The following is a 21830-nucleotide window of genomic DNA, read 5'->3' on the forward strand; positions in this document are numbered from 1 at the left end:
TGTGCACATCCCTAGTATCACCACCTTCTCTTTGAGGCTAGTTTGCAAATGCTTATTCATTGCTTGATGACCGCAATATCCATATGTGAATGGGCTGCTGCAAATATAATAAGATGGGCAGGATTAGAATATCACCTCACAGTGCTTTCCATGGAACTCAGTTCACACCTTCTGCTGCTTGCCAGCAAGTGCACAGGGCTTAAGTGTAGAAGAACCAGGTGATGTGTGTGCATGTATGTAAACCAGCCCTGGCCAGCCTTTAGTTAATAGAATTCTCATGTATGTAATGGGATGAATGCAAATAGGGGGAGAAATGGGAGCCATCTCTGGTAGACCTCTGTGTGCTCAGCAGTGTCCTATGGCATGTTTGATAGCATCCATTTTGCATTACAGCCTAGATGCTTTTCCACAGTCAAGTCTAATATGTGGGTGAACAGCAAAAGTACCATTTCACATATTAATAGACAAGAGCCAAAGAGACATGCTGTGAGGATTCACAGTGAGGTTGTAAGGCCTTGGATATATTCAAGGTTTCATTGTAAAAATCAATGTACTTTAAGAGCATTGCAAACTTTATTTTTTATCCCTTATAATTACCAGTAATGTTATCAATGTTGTCCAAAGTCACATTTCTTTTGAATGAGGCTTTGGGCATGTATGCATAGCACATTTACCCATTTAACTGTATCTATCACTTCCTCTGAAACAAAAATGGAGACCACCTCCCTGCCACCCCAACGTTATCCCATCCGAAGAGGTTAGCTCTGCTCTGTAGAAGACACTAAATTAAAGAGGCCCAGATGATCAACATCCCTTCTTGTTATACATATTTTTAACATTGAATTAAAAAATGAAACATAACATATATACACACACAGTATGTAAGTGTCCATTCAGTGTTTTGGGAATCATCAATTGCTTGTTCTTGTTCAATGTGGCAGTGATGTATTGTCCAAGTGTGTCATAGACAAAGTCCAGTAATGGATGTTTGTGCTTTATGTCTTTCTCCATACACGTCTGTTTAGAAACAATATATATCATAGATGTAAATATATATCACAGATGTAAATAACAAATCCTGATTTTTCCCGATATATGCAGCTCCTCCAAAGTTTGATAGGATATGGCCGAATATATCTTCCCTTGGGGTTTCTAACCCAAATCAAGGTAGGATTCTGTAAAATTCCTCCTAGTCTCAAACAACTTTAACTGCTTTTATAGAATATCAAATGATGACAAAAAGGGCAATTCCCCCCACCCCTCTTTTGAGGTATAAGTATAAGAAAAAGTTATACTGTCCAAACAGCCTACTGAGAATTATTATCATAAAAATGAATCTTACATGAAAAGGCTTTATATGACATGTACAGATCTTCCTCACCAAAGTTATAAGCACTTTTATAGTTTAAATTGAATATGAGTCCCTGGAGAAGACTGGAATTGTATAGGCATCGTGGTTTGCATTATAAATAAGTTTTGAGACTTTTGGAGTGCCAGGGATTTCCTTTGTCTCCATCAGGTCATTTCTTAATGTCTCTCTCTTCTGCTTTGTTTTCTTAATTGAAATGAATGTTATTTCAGTTGGTATTCAGAGCTGAGGCTGCACTGAGACAGAAAGACTTATGGTGGTAGTAGCAAAACCATGCTCTCAGGGAATTTATGTGAACAATGCAGCATTTTCAAAAGGCTGGGCTTTTCTCTGCTCCCCTTTCCCCATTTTTTTTCCAGGAGGTCAGGTCACAGTGTAGGTTGTTTCCACCCTTTTCCCCTCATGCTTAAAGCGTTACATTTCCACTAGCACTGACAGCAGTCTCTTTCTCTGAAATCCCTAGTGCACTTCTTCCACATCTGAATTCCAATGACATTCACACACAAAATTTACTGACAGACTGTGGCATAATGATTATTCCAGAAAGGAATGGAGTGGGTTTTAAAAAGAAAAGAGAGAGAGATGAGTAATTAAATATATACTAAAAATACTAGCATTTATATATCGATGGCCCTACTGAGCTTCCAAGCAGAAAATTCATTCAATCAGATATAACCTGTCCATTATTTCACGTGAAATTATCTTGTTTCCCCTCTCTTAAAACAAATAATATTGGAATACAGCTTGCCATCATTATACACAGGATGTTCCTTTTAAACTCTAATGAATACAGATGGAGGAGGAAATGAGCAAAAGAGGATCCAGGAAATAGCTTTTAAGCTAAACAAAATGTATTAGCAATTTGTTGGAGAGCTAGATTGGAAAGACTGCAGTCTTAGCCCTTGATCATAGTGATGAAATTGAGACTGCCCTAGATACATACATTACTAACAGCTAGTATTGCCTTAATCATGGGATCCACATTATATTGTACAAGTTTGTCCGTATGCCCCTTGAAGAACTGTAAAATAATGGATCTCTGCTCAAGAGCTCTTCATGAAGATAGACACATATGCAGAAGACATTATTTATTATGTGTTTTACCATCAACTATTGATGATGATGATGATGATGATGATGATGAGTGAATCAAGATTGACAGGATTTCTAATGGATTTTGTTTAACAAATTGAATTGCAAAGATTCTAAATTGTAATACAGTTGCCCTTGGCAATATGGAATAAAGCATGTTTCTGCTAGCAAGAGAGGTCAAGCATCAGCTAGGCAATCAGAGTCAAGTTTCCCACATTACAGTATAAAGTGTTAACTAGACTGGCCTGTTCATACAAGGAATGGTCTGCATACTGGTTTGAATTGTGGCTCACCCAACAGTTTTTCAGAAAGCAACATTATTCCAGTAGCCTTGTCTCTGATGAACCAGGAAATTCCAAACACCAAACAAGAGGAAACATATAGTCAAGAAATTACAAATGTCAAATCCAAGCAATTGTATCTTAACTGTTGTGACAAAACAGTAGGCTCTATACTGACTGATGCATACCCTTCCCTCAAAAAGGAGAAAGAGAGAGGTGACCAGCACTGTCGAAGCTGACAGTACTGGTTATCTATTTAGAAGGGTGGAAGGTGATACCTGGATTCAGTTCATCCTCTCCCCACTTAACCAGTTTGTTGCCAGAAAGACATACAGCACTGATGTCTTAGGCAGTTTGCATGGGGTGCATGAGCATCTCCTCTAAACACCTGCACACTAAAATTGAGGGTCTCTGCTCTCAACAGCCTTTATGTCAATTCAGAATATCTGTTTTTGTGTATAGATTAGAATATCTGGGTCAAGGTACATAAGTACAGCAGGAATTAATTCTGTGGTATATGACCTGGGAAAATCCAAACCCAATATTGTTTCATTGTTATTGAACTTACTTTATCGGAAAGTGTTATCATCATTATCGTGATACAAGCAGACATTTTCGTACTTAATAACAGTCAGATCCCAATATTATTATTTTATTTTATTCTGTATATTCATATATATATTCATGCACCCCAACCAGCAGCATTAAACATTCATATTCTGTATATTATTTTTGTACAATAGGAGCTCTATCCCATCTTTCCTTTAGTGGTGTGAGAGTCACTGGAACAGTATGTTAGACATCCAAGATCATTAGAGGAATCCATGCCACAGCTCTGGAGTCTAGAGCAACATTATCACAGGAAGGAGCTATGGCATGGACTCTTCCCATATGATCATGAACTTCCAGCATTACCAATCGGTACAGGGAGCAACTGTGTTGCTGAGGCTACCATACCACTAAAGGTAATGCTGGAAGGGACCCCAAATAGTACTCCTAAGGGTCAGCAGTCTGCTGACAGTCAGAAACATTCCAAGGATGTGGTTTGCCCACCAAAGAAAACCACATGGCTCTGTGGTTGCCACCACAGAGGAGTTGACACCAACTCGATGGCACAACTTTACCTTTACTTTTACTTCCAGAAAAGATGTGCATAAAATAAAAAAGAGGGTTGTTTCTGAGCAGTGTTTGTTGGATTGTGCTCTAATATATTAATTGCTAATATATGCTGCCTTTAAAACAAAACAAATTTGTCTTAGGCATTTTAAAATGATTTGTACATATGTGGAACATTTCTAATTTATGTTCATTTTTTTTAAACCTATCCAGTTGGTCCAAAATTAGCTTTGTCTACTGTTTCTTCTGTTCAAGTTGCAAACCACAAGAGAGGTAGGAATTCTTGCATTCATACAGTGATTTCCTAGCATTTGTTCTGTGTTTTGTAAAAGATTGCACTGTATGAATCTGGAATAATTGTGGTATGTACCCAGTATCATCCCATTAGTGAGGGCTGCATATTGAACCCAAATAAAATAATTAACTATCACTTAAGACATGTATCATAAAAGTGATTCCTAGATTTTATCTGCTTTCAGATAAAACAACAGTAGCCATATTTCAATGGAAGCAAATGTGTTGGTTAAAAAAGAATGTTTACTAGACTGTAAATTTAGTCTATATCTAATCAGAAATAGTAAATGAAGAAGTATCATCTAGTTAACTAAGGAAAGGTCACTCTCAGAGCACTGATTCTATACATGCCTTTGATGAACAAATATACAGTTTCAGAAGCACCATATTTGAAGCTACACCCAGTTTTTGTTCCAGCTGTATCTTTCCCAAACCCAATATGGAAACAAGGGTAATGATCCACCAGAAGTTCTCCTGAACACATTCTGTTTGACATAAATTGGTGTCGTGCAAGAGCATTCTTTTCAAGGGGTCTTAAACAAAGATGTACAATCCTCTCCCACACTGGATAATGTCACTACTATTATTGAAATGCTTATACTTTCCTTGAAATGCCTCACATATTTTGCCTGACATGGTATGTCCAACGTTCCGTTGGATTATGTTTTAAGTGAAATTTGCTGGCAACATTGGCCTACAGCTTCCCCACAGATTCTGTGAATTATTTGGATTCCATGTGAACTGAGATTATTTCAATATTTTATCAAAATAATGGAATTATATTGACATTTTGAAAGCATAGCATAATTGCCTTGACAGCTCCCAGACAGTCTGCCCCAGCTGAGCATCTGTCATTCATAGACTGGTATTATTTTTGCTATTTTTTCCCCTTAGCATTTTATCCTTTTAAACAGAAGAATGAAATGTGGGACTCCCCCACCCCCTTTAAACTATGCTATCATCGTCAATATTGCATTAGTCATAAAATGAAAGTTGTCAAGGCACATAGGTTGATTAACAAACATTTGACATTAGTTTTGCCTCAGGGACTGGATAATAAACCCTACTGTGTGCTATGAAGCTGCAGCAGATTATATCTATTGTAGATATTCTAAGCCGATAATGAAACTAAAATTTGTTTTCCAATTTGTGTTGTACAGGGAAAGAAGCAGAGGGTGTTTGAAATGATAGGGAAATAATACCTGAAAATATTTTTCTGTCATTGTGGAATAATCTCACAGCATATATATATATATATATATATATATATATATATATATATATACACACACACACACACACACACACACACACACACACACACATATTTTTATACCTCCCAAAACTTACGTCTCTGGGCAGTTTACAACCAAATATGGGATGGAACAATTTTTATTTTAATTCAGCGAGTCCTACCAATGAACATTTCCAAGTACAATCCTTCACAGCTACTTTAGCTGCTGAGTATAATCCCCAAAAGTGCTTCTACTAGTAGGCGGGGGGGGGCAACAATATTGCAAGGATTGTGTTATGCCAATTGTTTCTTGTGATTTTTTTTTAACTAGTACAGTAAAATGATGTAAAAGGTTAATGAACCATTTGGTCACAAATGTTCCCCTGGTGGCGCAGTGGTAAAACTGCCGCCCTGTAACCAGAAGGTTACAAGTTCAATCCTGACCAAGGGCTCAAGGTTGACTCAGCCTTCCATCCTTCCGAGGTCGGTAAAATGAGTACCTAGAATGTTGGGGGGCAATATGCTAAATCATTGTAAACCGCTTAGAGAGCTTCCAGCTATAGAGCGGTATATAAATGTAAGTGCTATTGCTAAATGTATGAAAGTTCTATGTGAAATCCATATATTCCAGAAACATAAATGAATAGACATCCAGATGTGACCATATTATAATGATGATGGGTTGTATAAGGAAAACTCTTGAAATACATTCTGATCCACTAAATTTTATTAGGACTCAAGGGAAGGCCCATTCATTAGCTCCATTTCCAGTTTACTGTCCTGCCACCATGGCCACAGCAAGGCTCTTCTTATAGCTCTGTCACATTACCTTAAGCAGTGCGGATGCCCTTGGTTCCTGTTTCTTTCCCGTTTGTTTGTTTGTTTGTTTGTATATTACATTTGTACACTGCCCCATACTTTCGTCTCTGGGCTGTTTACAGTACAATAGTATAAAACAAGTTAAAATATATACAAAAACTTAAAACAATGTAACAATTTAAAAATCAACCATGAATTAAAACCTTAAAATTTTAAAGAACAGAAAAAGCTTGGGTGAATATAGCACTGGTAACATCATGAGCTTTAAGGTCATGTGAGAGGAACCCACAATGTGCCTTCTCCTGCACTAGCATCACCCTTGTTGGAAGCTGAGATACCACCACTGTGGGAAAAGAACCACATTGTGGATGCCTCTCTCGTAACTTGTAGCTTCTGCTATTAGACTGGCAAAGGGAAATAATATTCAGCAGTGGCTTTCATGCTACTAAGGTACTAACAGATGTGGACCCAGATGATAATTCAGGTGATCGAGGGCAACACTATATCCTGCTCCATTGCTTCTTCCATCCCTCAGAAGTCCTTTACATGATATCCCTCTTTTCTCAGGTGTTTCTCCTAAGTGGTGGTACAACAGGGTCTGTAGCTGCTGCTGCCCTAGAGTACAAAGGGTCAGTGTTCCCTCTAAGGCATGCGTGTGTGCGCCGCTCACATTTTTTTTTATTTCTGCTCATTTAATTTTAGATCCAGCTCAGGTTGAATCAGGAAGGCCCCATTCTGAATATATGTGTGCACACAATGCCTTGATACTGCCTCCCAGAACAAAATTCATTCCACACAAAGAGGGGGGGAAATAGAGAGAACATTGCAAAGGGTATCTTGAGTCCCAGCTCCCAATGATTTAACATACCATGACCGAGCCATAGAAGTAGCCGTTCTTCTACGTTTCTTTACGTTTCCAGTATTTCTAGTATTATATTTAAGTTTTAAAAAAATCAAATATATAATAGCCTTTAGTTTGAGATCATATGTAAGGTCATAAGCCCTGTTCAGTCATTATGGAATCTGGGGACACTGTGCTTGCATAAAAAGATCCCCAAGAACACTCTTGCATGCCCGGCTGCCATGCTCTAAAATTTCATCCGACTCACTCTCTCCACAATTAAAGCATTTATCTGCAGAGACAAATGCTGTGCTCCCAGAGATATCCTCTCTGTGGTGTGGAAGACTGGGGCTCCCCAGCATTCTCGTCACAGGAAGACTCTCTCCACAAGCACAGCGTTTATCTCTGCAGAAAATGATATAACCATGGAATGGGCTTTCAGAGCATATCAGTGTGGGGGCTGGGCTTGTGGGCACACTCTCAAGGATGCTGTACAGTGTCCCCAGATTCCATAACAGCTAAGCAGAGTTATAGTTTAAAAATGACTAGAAATTCCAGTTTAATATTCTCACTTTCATTAAATTGGAATTTCCATTCTTTTTAATCTATGTCAAAGAGGATTCACCTTAAATCTGATCTTAAACCAAAGGTGTTCATATTTCTACATTTGCCGCTTTTATTAAAAAAGATATAGAAGAAATTGAGGTCTTATCTTATTGTTTCTATTTTCTAAATCTGCCTGTGGGTGTCGTGCCACATCTGTGTATGTAAAAAGACAGGTCCTATGACCTGTTGCCCATTTTCTAGAAAATGTATTGCCTGAAAATATCCAGCGGCATTTGTTATTTTCTGTTTGTCATTTTCTTTTTGCTGTTTTCTTTTTGTTTCTCAGAGGTGGAAGGAGGGATGAAGAACCAGCTGAGAGTGCAAAACTAAGTTCAGTAGCTAGGAGAAGCAGTTGACCAATACTACATGTTCTGGAAAGAAGTCAGAGCTTGGAAAGGAAGAGGTTTAGGTGGCTATAGCAGCAGTTGTGTCACAGGGGTTGTTGCCATGAGTCAAAAGACACAGGAGGGGACAATGCAAGGAGGGAATTTTTGAAAGACAGAGGTGGGAGCAGCTTAGGGAGAATGGAGGAGAAAAAAGGAAGACTGAAGTGAATGGTAGGAGGGTCTTAGGAAGTACTTCCTAATCAAATTCTCTAAATTCAAGTGGGCAGGGAGGGAGATGCCATGTTTATTGTAGGCACATACCTGGAAATACTTCTGTCAACTGTCCCAGTTCTCCATGCACTGCAGTGTGGGTGCCCACAGTTGATGTTATAATACAGAGTTTACACAGTAAGAAACTATAGGACTACCAAACTGATTGTTTTGTTCATTAGAAAAGAACATACTGTAGCATAAACGTGAATTTTTGACTATAAAGAGGAAGATAAGGAGAACATGAATTTGATGCAATTTCCAATTTCCTACATAAATGAAAGTTTAAACTCTATCTTATTCCTTATATGATTTGGGCATATGATTGTGCTTGTTTGGTATGAATTTCATCTGTAGCAAATTTCAAGACAATTGGACTGATACTGTGTGTTTTATTACTGCTAGAACGTGAAATTTGTAAGGCAAATTTACGTGGGAAAGCAGCCTTTTCCCCCTCCTTGCCATCACCTTAAATATAGAGGTACTACCATGCCTCTATCATTTTTGCTAGTCATTTCAATGGAGCAATTTTTTCCACTCCTGCAATCCATGTTGCATTGTGTAGTAATGTCAATGTGTCTGTATTACTGCATCTGATTAAAAGAGAAGTCCAGGTTTTTAAAATTATATCTACATCTAAACACAACTTGATTATTTCAAGGCATGTCATTTAAATATTTATGTAAACTGCTTTGGGAACTTTTGTTGAAAAGCGGTATATAAATATTTGTTATATTCATATTTGTAAAATCCAAAGGGCACAATCCAGCCAAATCCAGAAGTACTTATATTACCTTTGGCTGGATTTTGCTCTTTGGATTTCCCAGTAATTTCAATGGGAGACCTAAAGATTAAACTTAAATCTCACCTATTGAAATAAATAGGACTGGATCCAATGCTTAACATTGTTTGGATTGTCCCCAGAGTTAGTTGCATTTGTGATACAGTTCCAAAATTGTAGTATCTCTGTGTCTGGAATTTTCCATCCCAGTTGTTTAAACATTCACCATATTGATAATGTCTTATGGTAGCAGAGGTTATATAGTTCCATGTGCTGGTTGTCACTTTTAATGCCTCTGGTATGTTATTTTAGAAGTTCAAGGCAATATAAATCAAATTGTCTACCTCTTTTTTTGAGAACGTCTTTTAATTACCTCCTGAATTGACATTATGTAACAGATTGTTGCTAGTTGGCAAAGCACAGCAAATTATTTGCAATATGGCTTTAAAGTTTGGCCAACAGGATTCAATTGGGGTTTAGTGTAAATGGTGTGAAAGTGACAAAAAATGTTTGATTATAGAAGAATGTAGAGCCCCAGGATAAAGCGAAATGAGGATCAAATTCATGCCCCACAATTAATTTGAGGTTTAAATAAAACTGTTAGTTTCATCTTGGAGAAGGTATTTATTCTTTTCTCTGAGGATGGCAGTAGTTCTGTAGCTGCAACTTGTTTCATCACAGTGTTGCAGTGAGAAAAGAAACTGCACCTGCTTGCCTAGACTTTGCTTTGGGACTCTTAAAGGGACAGAAAACCTCTTCTCACAATCATTGGGCTGAGGGATCTTGTTCATAATTTACAATATTTCTTTATATGTTACCTGAATGACGTGCGAGACAATTTGCTGTATTTGGATCTCACACACAGATCCTTGAGATATGTAAAGAGAATGCAAAAGAGGAATACAGAAATTGTGAAAATCTTTATTTATCCATGTTTGCAGATGTGTCTTGAACATGCAATGCCCATTCAAAATATTTGGTGAACTAGAAATAGGAGTGGAAATAAATAGGAAAGTGTGTGCAAGAGAGAGACAGAGGGTGTGTGTGTGTGTGTGTGTGTGTGTGAGAGAGAGAGAGAGAGAGAGAGAGAGAGAGAGAGAGAGAGAGAGAGAGAGAGAGAGAGAGAAGTCTTATCCATGGATTATTTCATCTCAATTTGTGAAACAGAGAATTCCAAAAGAAGCTGGAGACCTTATGTATGTCTTCAACCCGGACTACAAAGTTTCCACCACACACATTTCATTTATCCTTATATTGCAATGATTCTCACTTCTGATAACATATATAACATCTGATCCAGCCCCAAGTTTTGACTCTGAAAGGCATTCACATTTGTCACAAAAGCTTTGAATACAAGTGTGAGATTCCCCCCACCACCACCACCACCACATTGTTGTTCTTCTAGATACATTCTGAATTTGGCTCTGGGTTGTGTACAGGGTCTGTGGAACTTAAGAGCAGGATAAGGAATCAGAATGTTCAACCTTGGAAAGATCAATTAGCTGATAATCGCTTACCCTGAAATACCAGTTACATGAAATAACATTTGGGGTTGTCACTTCACAGTCTAGACATTGGACATATTCCTTCAAAACTATTGAAGTAGGAAAGACAGCAGCCACAGTTTCTCCTACCTGTCCTCTCCTATTGCTTGTTGTCTCCTGCCTTCACCTGCTGTGCGGTCACCTAAAGTCTTGTTCTCACAGCAAGCAAGGGAGGGCAGCAGAGAGAACAGGGAGAAGAATTTGCAGCTGCCTTCTCTCCAACTGCATTTGGAGAATGCAATGTGTCCAGTGTTTGGGTCCCATTCCACCATAATAGGATTGCATTTGTGAGACAGCTGGCTTTCTTGTGATGGAGAAACGTGGTAAACCCAGTGGCTCCACAATTCTCCATGGGACTGGTGGTGCTTGTTTTCTGTCATCCAAAAGGGATTTTGTATCAGAAAGCAAGTCAGGCAGCTTGTTCAGCTTCCTATGGAAGATGCTCTTTCAGTGAGACAAGCAAATACTGCCAGCTTAATGTGGAAGTGATCCACTCAGCAGGCAGACTGCACCACTTTCATCATGTCCAAAGCTGCTCTTAATCATGTGCTTGAAAAGCCAGAGTCACTAACAGGCCAAGTCATATTGAGCTAGACATTGAACTCATACAAAAATGTGCTGAGCAGCTTTGTTACTTCAAAGATCATGGCCATTACATAGCACTGTGCTTTATACTTTGCAGTCCAGTGTTTTAATGTTGAACTGAGGCGTTAACCTACACTCTGAAATGTATAAAGGCTCAGATCTGGCTCTCAACTCATCATATTCCTGTGTTATTTGTATTAATTCAGTGTCCAGAAGGCAGTGGACAATTGACAAGCACTAAACAGCTAACGGGCTGACTGCACTAAAAAAATAATAATAACACTTGACAGCTGATCAAAGCCATAGCTGGGAGGAGGCTAAGGAAATATGGCTCTTCCTCCTAAAGCTCCAATTAAGGAATTAAATAATTGATGATCATAACTCTTTCATTCCAGGAAGTCCCAGACTCTTAGTGTGCTTGGGAAAGCTGCCTTGGGTTCTATTTTTTCACTCTTCCAAGTGTCCAATCTTGATAAGGGACAGATAATAGATGGTATCAGGGGACTCTTTTGAAGATGATTCACCAGGTTCTTTCAAACTGTCTAGGAAGGTAGCTGCTAACCACACTGATGAGCATATAGCTTGATAAGTGTACTGCGGCTGGCGGCATACTTCAAAGAGTTGATAAGAAAGTTCATTATCTGACTGATGGCCTGTGGTAGCCATTTCAAACAGCAAGCTATTGTTTGAGAAACATGGTTGTGTGACTCTAGAATTCTTCCTTAAAGTACACAAAATTGGGGTCCATAAAAGCATAGATTGGGGTCTATGAATGTATAGTTTTGTTTTAATCATTTCAGTGTAGGCTGGCAGTTCTTCTAATATATATATGAGTTCTAATATATATGAATTAACATAAAATTGTGAAATTGCTACACTAAAAAATGAGATAAAACTTTAGTTAGTGATTAACATGCTAATCATAAGATTTTGGCCCACAACACTTATCAGGCAGAGGCATGGCTCTCTTGTGGCTTCCTCTCACACCATTCTAGAACTGTCTGGCTGCAGGAATCACATAAGCCCTGTTTATTTGTTATTGTACTTGGATACATTGCACAACAACTGAACAAAGCTATAGGCGGTGCCATTGGATGGTTCTTCATACCCAAATGACACCCTTTGGATTAGGCATTGTGCAATTTTCTCCATCCAAATTGGTTCCTATAACCAAATGGTCTTGGAGAATATAGAAAGAATCACAGGAAGCAGCTCTCAAGATTTAGTACTTCAAACCATGAATGTATAGGGCATCATTGGTTTCCTTAGTCAGTCACTGGTGAAATGGATATAGGTATATGGCTACATTTTTCCATTGAGTGTGTGTTCTAGGTGGCCATATCACCAAGAATGCACTCAAGTACGATTCCTGCACCATGTTGCCAAGATTCTCCCAACTTCTACTCAACTTCTGTAACCAAGATTTGAATTTGGAAGGAAGGAATCAAGAACATCTTGGTAACATGGTATGGAAACCGAACCTGGGCAGGTTAAGGCTACCTGGTTTACCAACTTTCAGATGGTTGTGTGAAGCTGTCCATAGTGTTCATGATACTCCAGGGCAAGGATGACCATGCAGATGCATGCACATCAAGCATCTGTTTTCTTCCTTAATTGCCCAACAAATTCAGTGGATGTGCTTCCAGTTCCATTCATCCTGAGTGATTATGGGGATTTTTGTAAGAACAGCCAGCGTAAACATGTGATGGGAGGCACTGGACATGAAGGTGGAAATAAAAGCCTTTCACATCCTAAGTGGTCACAACATGCTTAGCACACATGTTGCACCACCATAGAATTCAGCATGCAACATGTATCATGATAAATTCTCAATAGTATGTTCAGCTTTTTTCAGGATCACCTGGATTTGTTTTTAAAGGAGACTGCCACAGTGTGCAGTGCATACAGACAGCTCTCTCATAAAACCTAAGGAAGGTTTACAACTGCAAATCCTTCCGCTCATTTAGATCTACTGATTAAGCTACCCTCAGTGTTATGTTTTTGGATACCTGATCATCTGAATCTGCCTGAAAAGAATCTGCCACCTTCATAGCAGTCAAACATCTGTTGTTGTCTATGTATGCTACATAATGTTAATTAACATTTTGTGCTGCTGTTCATTCATAATCTATTCATGCTTCATTTAAAAAAAAGAGCATGTGAATTGCTGTAATTCTGCTACAGAATACCTTTTGTGTACATTTTTGTTCTTCCTTGCAAGACTGTGAATGCTTCGGCCACTCCAACCGGTGCAGTTACATCGATCTGCTCAATACATTCATTTGTGTGAGCTGTAAACACAACACTAGAGGGCAGCACTGTGAGTTGTGCAGGCTGGGCTACTTCAGAAATACTTCCGCAAAGCTGGACGATGAAAATATATGCATAGGTCAGTTTCATTCTAATTCTGGCATTTCGTTCTCTGCTTTTTTTTAAAGCTGTTCAGACTTTTTAGTGAGTAGGCAAGCAATTTCCACTATTTCTAATTCTCTTCACTTTAGCAGCTAAGTTTGATTGTGTCTTTTCAGTAGAGAAGATCTGAGTACCTTACATACATGTGTTTTACCCTTGAAGCTCTATTCTGAATACCTGAATAAGAAGTATGTAAACTTATTGTAGCCATGGCTAAAACCTTTACACATGTGTTCCCAGAGACCAAGAGATTACTGATTTTTCAAGTTCTGTTACTTTGATGCTCACGAATCACCTGAGTACCAAGACCAAGTGCAAAGTAATAGCACTGAATAATGCTATTATAGCTATGACAGCATCAGTATGAAGGTTTCCATTGAAGGTTCTATATGGTAGTTTCACATATTGTTTCACATATTGTAACATACCCATAGCTTAGTTAACTCGATAGCTAGTGTAATGAATGGCAAACTGAGGAATGGTGGATTTAAGCCCAGTCTTTGTCTCAGAGCAAGTCTACATGGGGAAAATAAAATTGCTGATTCATTCCCTCCATGTTTGCTCAACAAAGACTGTCTCTCTGGTATTGCTGCCACCACACCCACTTTTTAACAGGGTTTAATCCCTCCCTGGTGTGAGTGAAATTCCAGGAAAACCCTCTTTCTTTTACCAAAAGGAAAAAAGCAAAAACCTCCCACGTGTAGCCTACACGTGAGGAGAAAAACTTGGTAATGTGCTTCTGAGCAATCTAACTTGAGGCATGTTTGTACCAGCGTAGGACCCCATTCCAGCCCCCACCCCACCCCACCTTTCCTGAGTTGAAAATCTACTCAAAGAGGTTGGTTAGAATTGTAAAGGACCAAAAAGAAAAAAATAACTTTTATTCCAAAATACTACGGACTGTTTCAACCAGAGGCTCTCGCTCTTTTAGCTTCAGTTACAGATTTTTTTAAAAGCAACACTCAATACATTCAAGAATAATTCAAAAAGAGCACTCCAGTTGATAGTTGGAGTGGTACACTTTAAAATCTTGGTTACCCAGTTGCAAAGATAATTCAAAAAGCACCCCGAGTCGTAAGGAACCTTTAAAGGTTACCGAGACTTTTGCAGTGCCCTGGATGGATAAAAAGGGTACTGGTACAACATTCTTACATTACAATATAAAACACAATAGGCCAGTTGCAAGGATCTGCAAAGCACTAAAATAAAGAAATCTGCTGCCAGCTACCTAACACACAGTTCCTTGGCTAAACCCTTCTCCAAAGCCAAGCATTGGCTTCTTCCCTGAAGTCACCAAAACCATGGTAGAGACTTAAGGCCTCTGCAGAGTTCCTGGTTGCTGACATGGCTTGGCCAGCCAACCTGTTGCTTCCCCTGCCTGGCTCAAACTGAACGAGAACAAATGACCCTTTCCTTTCCTGCCACCAGGCCCTCTGAGTCCCACTCACCATGTGCTGAGTAGCTGATCCCTAGAGGTCACTGCCTGACAGACAGGACAGGGTTCCCTTCCGATTCACTCTTTAGATAGATAGAGGGGAGTCGATCACCATATAAGGTATTCATCTGCTTCCAGTAAATTAAACATATTCTGAACCAGATGCCTTCATATTCATATGAAATTAGAGCAGTCCCATTAAAGCAGAAGACCTCTTAGCACCTTTATGGTCATTTTAAATGTTGATACCTCTTAATTGTGTCCACTTAATAATACATGTCTAAAGGCATAGAAATATTGAAAAGCCAATTTTCAGACATGACATCCAGCATCTCAGAAGAAGAAAAAGTTTTTTTAAATTTTTTTTAAAAAATGGCACAATAGGCTCTCCTGTGATCTTCAAAAAGTGAGGGGTGGGTGATCACCAGTTATTTCCCATCACAAAGTGCAATCCTCTGAGGCACTTGGCTGTTCAAGCTACTCAGTGCATGATGGATTCCATTGGCTATATTGCCTTAAACAAAGCCACATATGTCAAAGCTTACTGAAAATGTGATGGGCTTGGGTTATATTTCCTAGTGAAGTCCAAAGTCAATCTAGGGAGTATGTCATGACATAGGGCCACTTCATATGTGATGAATTTCCAGCATGGGAAGCTATGTGCCCCACAAGTGCAATAAGCCTTTTTTTTCCCCCTCCAGCACCCCATGCCACCTATGTCAAGATAGATGTTGACTGTGCAGGGTCTATTAAGGGCTATATGCCATTCCCTACACAAGGAATTGAAGCAGGCCATAAAGCCACTCTACACAAGTTGTTGCTTACCAAGCCAAATGCAGACCTCCTGCTCTACTTTGTGGCCTGTCAGGTGTTTGAAAACCCCTTTTGCAGCCAGGTAGGCAGCATAATAGACTGTCATATATGGCTGATGGGCCATATTCAAATAGGCGTTTCACAAGTTCTTCAGATCTGCCCTAAGGTCATGAAGTCAGAAGAGTTGGTCATCTAACCCAGCTCCTTGCAGTAACAGGATTCCCTAGATTAAATTATACATGATGCATGCTTGTCAACCCTCTCTTGAAGGAAATCACCATTAGAAGTACAATATACTAGAGCACCTACCACAGATTTGTTACCATAGAGCAAGAGTTCTCAAACGTTGATGGTGTAACCACTATATCAAAATAATAGATAAAGATATGCCAACCCCCCTCCCCCCAATCAAAGCTATTGATTTGATTTGATATATAAATAAAGCACATTTACCTATTAAGTGAAATGAATGAGCTTGCTTGCTCCTGCTTAGTTTTTCAAACCTGGACTTTATGCTTGAGAGTGCCAATCTAATTTCAGGTGCCAAGGTTGATTATGAACTGTGTTTGCTCTTTATAGAGGCAACTGCTGAAAACACTAAATCACACAAGTAAGATGTTGCAGACACCCAGTATTTCCATTGCTTTCTCACTAAATTCTTTGTACTCAGTTTACACACTAATCCAAAAATCAGGAAGAGAGCTCAAAGCGGTCCAGAAATTAGGAGCTCAAAGCGGTCCAGAAAAGCTGCTTCAATATCTACAAGGCATGGAGAGGCAGACAAGGAAACAGGAGCAGATACTCACCTGCTCCTCTGCCATTCACAAAGCCAAAGGCAGGCACAGCAGCAGTGTTTCTTTGCCCAGTGGTCCCAGAGAGAGTTCCCCCTTTGAAGTCATTCACTAGAGCTCATTGCCTGAGAGAGAACTGTCTTCCAGCTCCTTGGCCAAAGAAGCACCACTATTATGCCTTCTTCTGTGAGTGGTGGAACAGCCTGGTGGTTGCCAGCCCCTGCCTCCCTCCCATTTCCCTGACTGTCACCACACCTCAGAGACATTGGATAAGGTCCTTGCCTCCCAACAGCTTCCTCCTGAATCTCGACCCCCTTTAAAAGTTGCTTGTGACCCCTGGAGGGATCCCGATGCACAATTTCAGAACCCCTGCCCTAAAATAATGAACATTCTCTTTAAATGTGGTTTAGGGAGCAACAATGTGTATGTCATAAATGAACATTTACAATACAGCACCAAAAATATAGCTTCATCTGTGGTTATTAGCTATTACATTGTCTCAAAAATCTGACCTGCTTATAAAAAAGAGACTCTGATTTGTTTTTATTGCACATTTGAGAAGGTTGTATATTATTGCTTATAAATGCTTTTCACTACTTCAGTGCCTGGATATAATAATGCATTTGCAGCACTGCCTTCTATTGCTTATAGAGAAGCCTTATAGCACCTTAGAGTATATTTTGTACAATAAAATAATATAACAGAGACACAGTAATCTGCATTTTAAAATAATCTTGACCCAAAAAAGCAATTAAAAAACGTGGTGCTTGTTCCAGTGCATCACCTTTCAAATACTTTCTTGCATAAAACAACACAGCATCAAGATATACACATGTACACTCTCTAGTTTCCTTGTACCCCTTTTAATGTTACAAGTGAAATTAGAAGTTTGGTTTCTCTGAACTTAATTATGTTGCAGTAATACTAACCATGGTATGACCAGCAATAGGACTTGTCCACTCATACTGGCCTGCTCAATACAATTAACACATATGTCAAGCACAGGTCTTTCAAAAAGAAATCTCATTTACTAATTAAGAACATAAGAACAGCCCTGCTGGATCAAGCCCAAGGCCCATCTAGTCCAGCATCCTGTTTCACACAATGGCCCACCAGATGCCACTGGGAACCTACAGCAGGAGTTGAGGGCATGTCCTCTCTCCTGCTGTTACTCCCCTGCTACTTGCACTCAGAGGCATCCTGCCTTTGAGGCTGGAGGTGGCCTATAGCCCTCCGACTAGTAGCCGTTGCGAGACCTCTCCTCCATGATATTATCCTAACCCCTCTTAAAGCCATCCAGGTTGTTGGCTGTCACCACATCTTGTGGCAGAGAATTCCACGTTGATTATGTGCTGTGTGAAAAAATACTTCTGTTTGTTGGTCCTAAATTTCCCGGCAATCAGTTTCATGGGATGACCCCTGGTTCTAGTGTTATGGGAGAGGGAGAAGAATTTATCTCTATCCACTTTCTCCACACCATGCATGATTTTCTAGACCTGTACCATGTCTGCCTGCTTTTCTAAACTAAATAGCCCCAGGTGTTGTAGCCTTACCTCATAAGGTAGGTGCTCTAGGCCCCTGATCATCTTGGTTGCGCTCTTTTGCACCTTTCCCAGTTCTACAATGTCCTTTTTAGATGTGGTAACCAGAGTTGTACACAGTACTCCAGGTATGGCTGCACCATAGTTTTGTATAAGGGCATTATAATATTAGTAGTTTTATTCTCAATCCCCTTCCTAATGATCCTTAGCGTGGAATTGGCCCTTTTCACAGCTGCCACACATTGAGTCGACACTTTCAACGAGCTGTCCACCACAACCCCAAGATCCCTTTCCTGGTCCGTCACCGACAGCTCGGATCTCGTCAGCATATACTTGAACTTGGGGGTTTTCGCCCCAGTGTGCATCACTTTACCCTTGCCAACACTGAACCGCATTTGCCATTTTGTCACCCTCTCCCCTAGTTTGGAGAGATCCTTTTGGAGCTCCTCACAATCTGTTTTGGATTTCATTACCCGAAAGAGGTTGAATTACACTTTGATAAGGAACATTGTCTTTCTGATATGGCACTTAGCTCCACAGATCAGTGAAAGCTGTAGCTCCTGTCTTTCTCCGGTTGAACTTGTAAATGGCAGGAGAAAGGAAAAAGAAAGCACACACACCCCTACTGAGGAAGTAGGAGGCAGCATGTAGGGCTCTTTTTTACTTTGTACAAAGCAAAGGCAAGGTGGAAAAATTTATAGCAGGAACACAGAACTTCTCAGGGCTTTCAGCAATCATCTTATTCAGACAAAAAAGAATGTATCTTATTAACACAATAGCCCTAGTATGACACAAGAAGTATACTGCTGTAACATGGATCGTATCGGCATGCCTGCAGTGCATGCCAAAGAAACAGTGATTGATCATATGAGGGAAGGTAGGTTGAACCCTGCCCCAGTATTGGTCATGTGAACGACCTCAATGTGCACAGATATAGGAATACAGGTACAACAATGTCTGGATGTGGCTATTGTCTGGTGTGGTTAAAGAATTATACCTGCCACCTTGTAAGTCCTCACAGGCTCAAACCGTGCAGTTTCTGTGCCATGATTTCTATAATTCCACTCCCTTTCATTTAGTTCTTCCTATCTTATTGGCTGTCCTTATATCTATGTCCAACTTCCATAGGTGGCATCAAAGGGAGCGAGGAGGGGCAAGTACCCCCGGGAAGAAGCTGTCCTCCTTCTTCGCTCCCACCCAGTTGCTGGCCCCATGCTTACTTAGAGGAAAGGCATTTGTTTACATACTGAGAGGATATTTTCCTTTATAATTTGCTTGCACACACACACACACACACACACACACACACACACACGTGTGTATATATATACATATATGCAAGAGCAGTTCCCCATAGGCTCACTTGTGTTTATGTTTAGGTTGGGGGCCTTAATATGAACTATGCCATTATTTTTCTCTCTGCAATCTAACTTATGGGACAACGTTTGCTCCTCCCCACTGAAATGCACTTGCCCCTTCTGTGCTCTCCCAGTATTGTTTTTCTGGTGATGCCATTGCCAGCTGCTCACATCACAGCCAAGCTTGAGATTCCCTTGGACTCAGGTCAGAAGAATTATATCTAATTTGCTATATGCTATCCTGACTATTCAGGAAATGGAATAAATAACCATTATGAATGAAACTCCATGTTCTGAAGAATGCATAACAAAACCTCATTTTTCATCTATTCCGGCTGGAACACATCCACTAAAACTGTTGGCTTTGTGTCATCCAGTACATGTCCTTCTTAAAACAAGCACAACCCAAACCATCAATTTTTATGTTATAGTTTAGGGACAAATATGGAATATCCAGATGAGAATTGTTAAACAGTTTGCCATTTAATACACTGATGGCAATTTTAATAAGTAAATAAATCTAAAAAACATTCCAAATTCTTAGCAGAGCTTAATTTTGATTCAAGATCAAGCTGGATGTGTCTTTAAGCACATCACTGGCATTATATGCTTCCTCCCCACCCCCCAACTCCCACTGTAAATAGCACAAACAGAAGGAGTTCTGGATTAGGACTGTGATGGGGAGTGGGAGGCCTTTAACTCTAAACTCTGCCATGATCCCAGTTTTCCCCCTCCTATTTGCTATTTATTCCAGAAACACGTTATCTGCCCTGGAAACAATGTTTCTGTTAGCTCCAATGGAAGGGGGTTTCCCCACCCCTCAGGCAAATAACACATCTGGGGGTTCTAAGGGTAAGGTTAAAGATCCCACAATGATCCTTATCTAGACCAGTGGAGCCCATGGCTGCTGTTTACAGAGGGGAGAAAGCAAAGCCAATGATGTCATAGTTACATCTAGTCTGGCCCTAAAATAATGAGCTTTCCGATATAGTAATAAATCTTGGATCGCAATAAGTGATCCAAAAGTCATGGCTTCTTTTGTAAGTCTTAACAACAAGGATCATCATATAATTTATTCACCCAAAGCACATGAATGCAGAACATAGTGCATGTGTCATGCAAACAACGCAGTGCCTGGAGTCATCCAAACAACCAATTCCATTAGAAACTGCAAGTTATCAAATACCATCAGGGACATTTGGAGTGCATGAAGCCATAAAGCATACATATCCATGTAAATAATATATCGCTCCCTAACGTCATAGGGGTTAACCTTTTTGCTTCCTTACTTGTTTGGTATTATTCTACTATTCAGTGCACTCTTCCTACATATTAAACATACTGGTACCAATTCATTTTGTCCAGAATTCCAGGCAGATGTCAATAACTGTGACTTTCTGGCCAGCACCCATTGCCATTTTTCTCTTCATGGAACTCAGGAGGCAAGTTGTATAATGAGAGAGCCAGCAGCAATTTCTGCTCTCATGATCACATTTTCTCCTGAAAACAACTGCAGGAGTTGCTGTGGCTACACCTCTGTGCAGAAGGCTTGTGCTAAGACTGCTCCAAATCCTAATATCGTTCACCATCGCGCCAGTGCCATGTGGAGGTGGCAGCTTACAATGTGGCTGTCAACATGCGCTACTGCATGCTTCCAGTGAGGGGGGCTGCTTTGAGGGAAACCAAGTCCCGTTCTGTCCCAACAGTGGCTGGGATGGCATGTACAGCACAGCAGGAGGTGTATGCAGCCTGGGAACAATGCAGGGTGGGTTAGTTCCTCCGAGTGCTTTCCCCATAGAGTTCTTGGGGGCCTCTATGGAGAAACCACTTGGAAGGACTACCTCATCCATCGTTTTCCACGCACACCTCTTAACATAAGAACATAAGAATTGCCATGCTGAATCGGGTCCAAGGCCCATCTAGTACAGCACTCTGTTTTACACAGTGGCCCACAAGATGCCTCTGGAAGCCACAGGCAGGAGCTGAGGGCACACCCTCTCTCCTGCTGTTACTCCCCTGCAACTGGTACTCAGAGGCATCCTGCCTTTGAGGCTGGAGATGGCCTATAGCCCTCTAACTAGTAGCCAATGATAGACTTGCTGTGGCCAAGTGTTGCTGGGACAACAACAGAATATTAACCAGAATATAAATGACAAATATTTTTTTCTGAATACGACAAATATTTATATACCGCTTTTCAACAGAAGTTCCCAAAGTGGTTTACATTGATACAAATAAAATGGTTTCCTGTCCCCAAAGGGCTCACAATCTAAAAAAAAACATAAGATAGACACCAGCAACAGCCACTGGAGGGTCCCTGTG

The 21830-nt window shown here is 40.1% G+C and overlaps 1 protein-coding gene across 13 annotated transcripts in view; it reads left to right on the forward strand.

Moving 5' to 3' along the window:
• The window catches only part of NTNG1 (netrin G1), a 334331-nt gene that overhangs the window by 262667 nt on the left and 49834 nt on the right, over window positions 1–21830 (forward strand). For 7 of the 13 annotated variants that reach the window (XM_053244428.1, XM_053244421.1, XM_053244424.1 and 4 more), the window contains one exon: window positions 13380–13547. The exons of 2 other annotated variants lie outside the window; for them this stretch is intronic. In XM_053244428.1, coding sequence (XP_053100403.1) covers window positions 13380–13547 — 168 coding nt within the window. Of the gene's footprint in view, window positions 1–1101; window positions 1168–4071; window positions 4132–13379; window positions 13548–21830 lie in introns of all 13 variants that reach the window. 4 more of the 13 variants (XM_053244423.1, XM_053244427.1, XM_053244435.1 and 1 more) reach the window with 3 other exon arrangements.

Source organism: Hemicordylus capensis, chromosome 4, assembly GCF_027244095.1.
Source record: "Hemicordylus capensis ecotype Gifberg chromosome 4, rHemCap1.1.pri, whole genome shotgun sequence".
Taxonomy (NCBI): Eukaryota; Metazoa; Chordata; class Lepidosauria; order Squamata; family Cordylidae; genus Hemicordylus; species Hemicordylus capensis.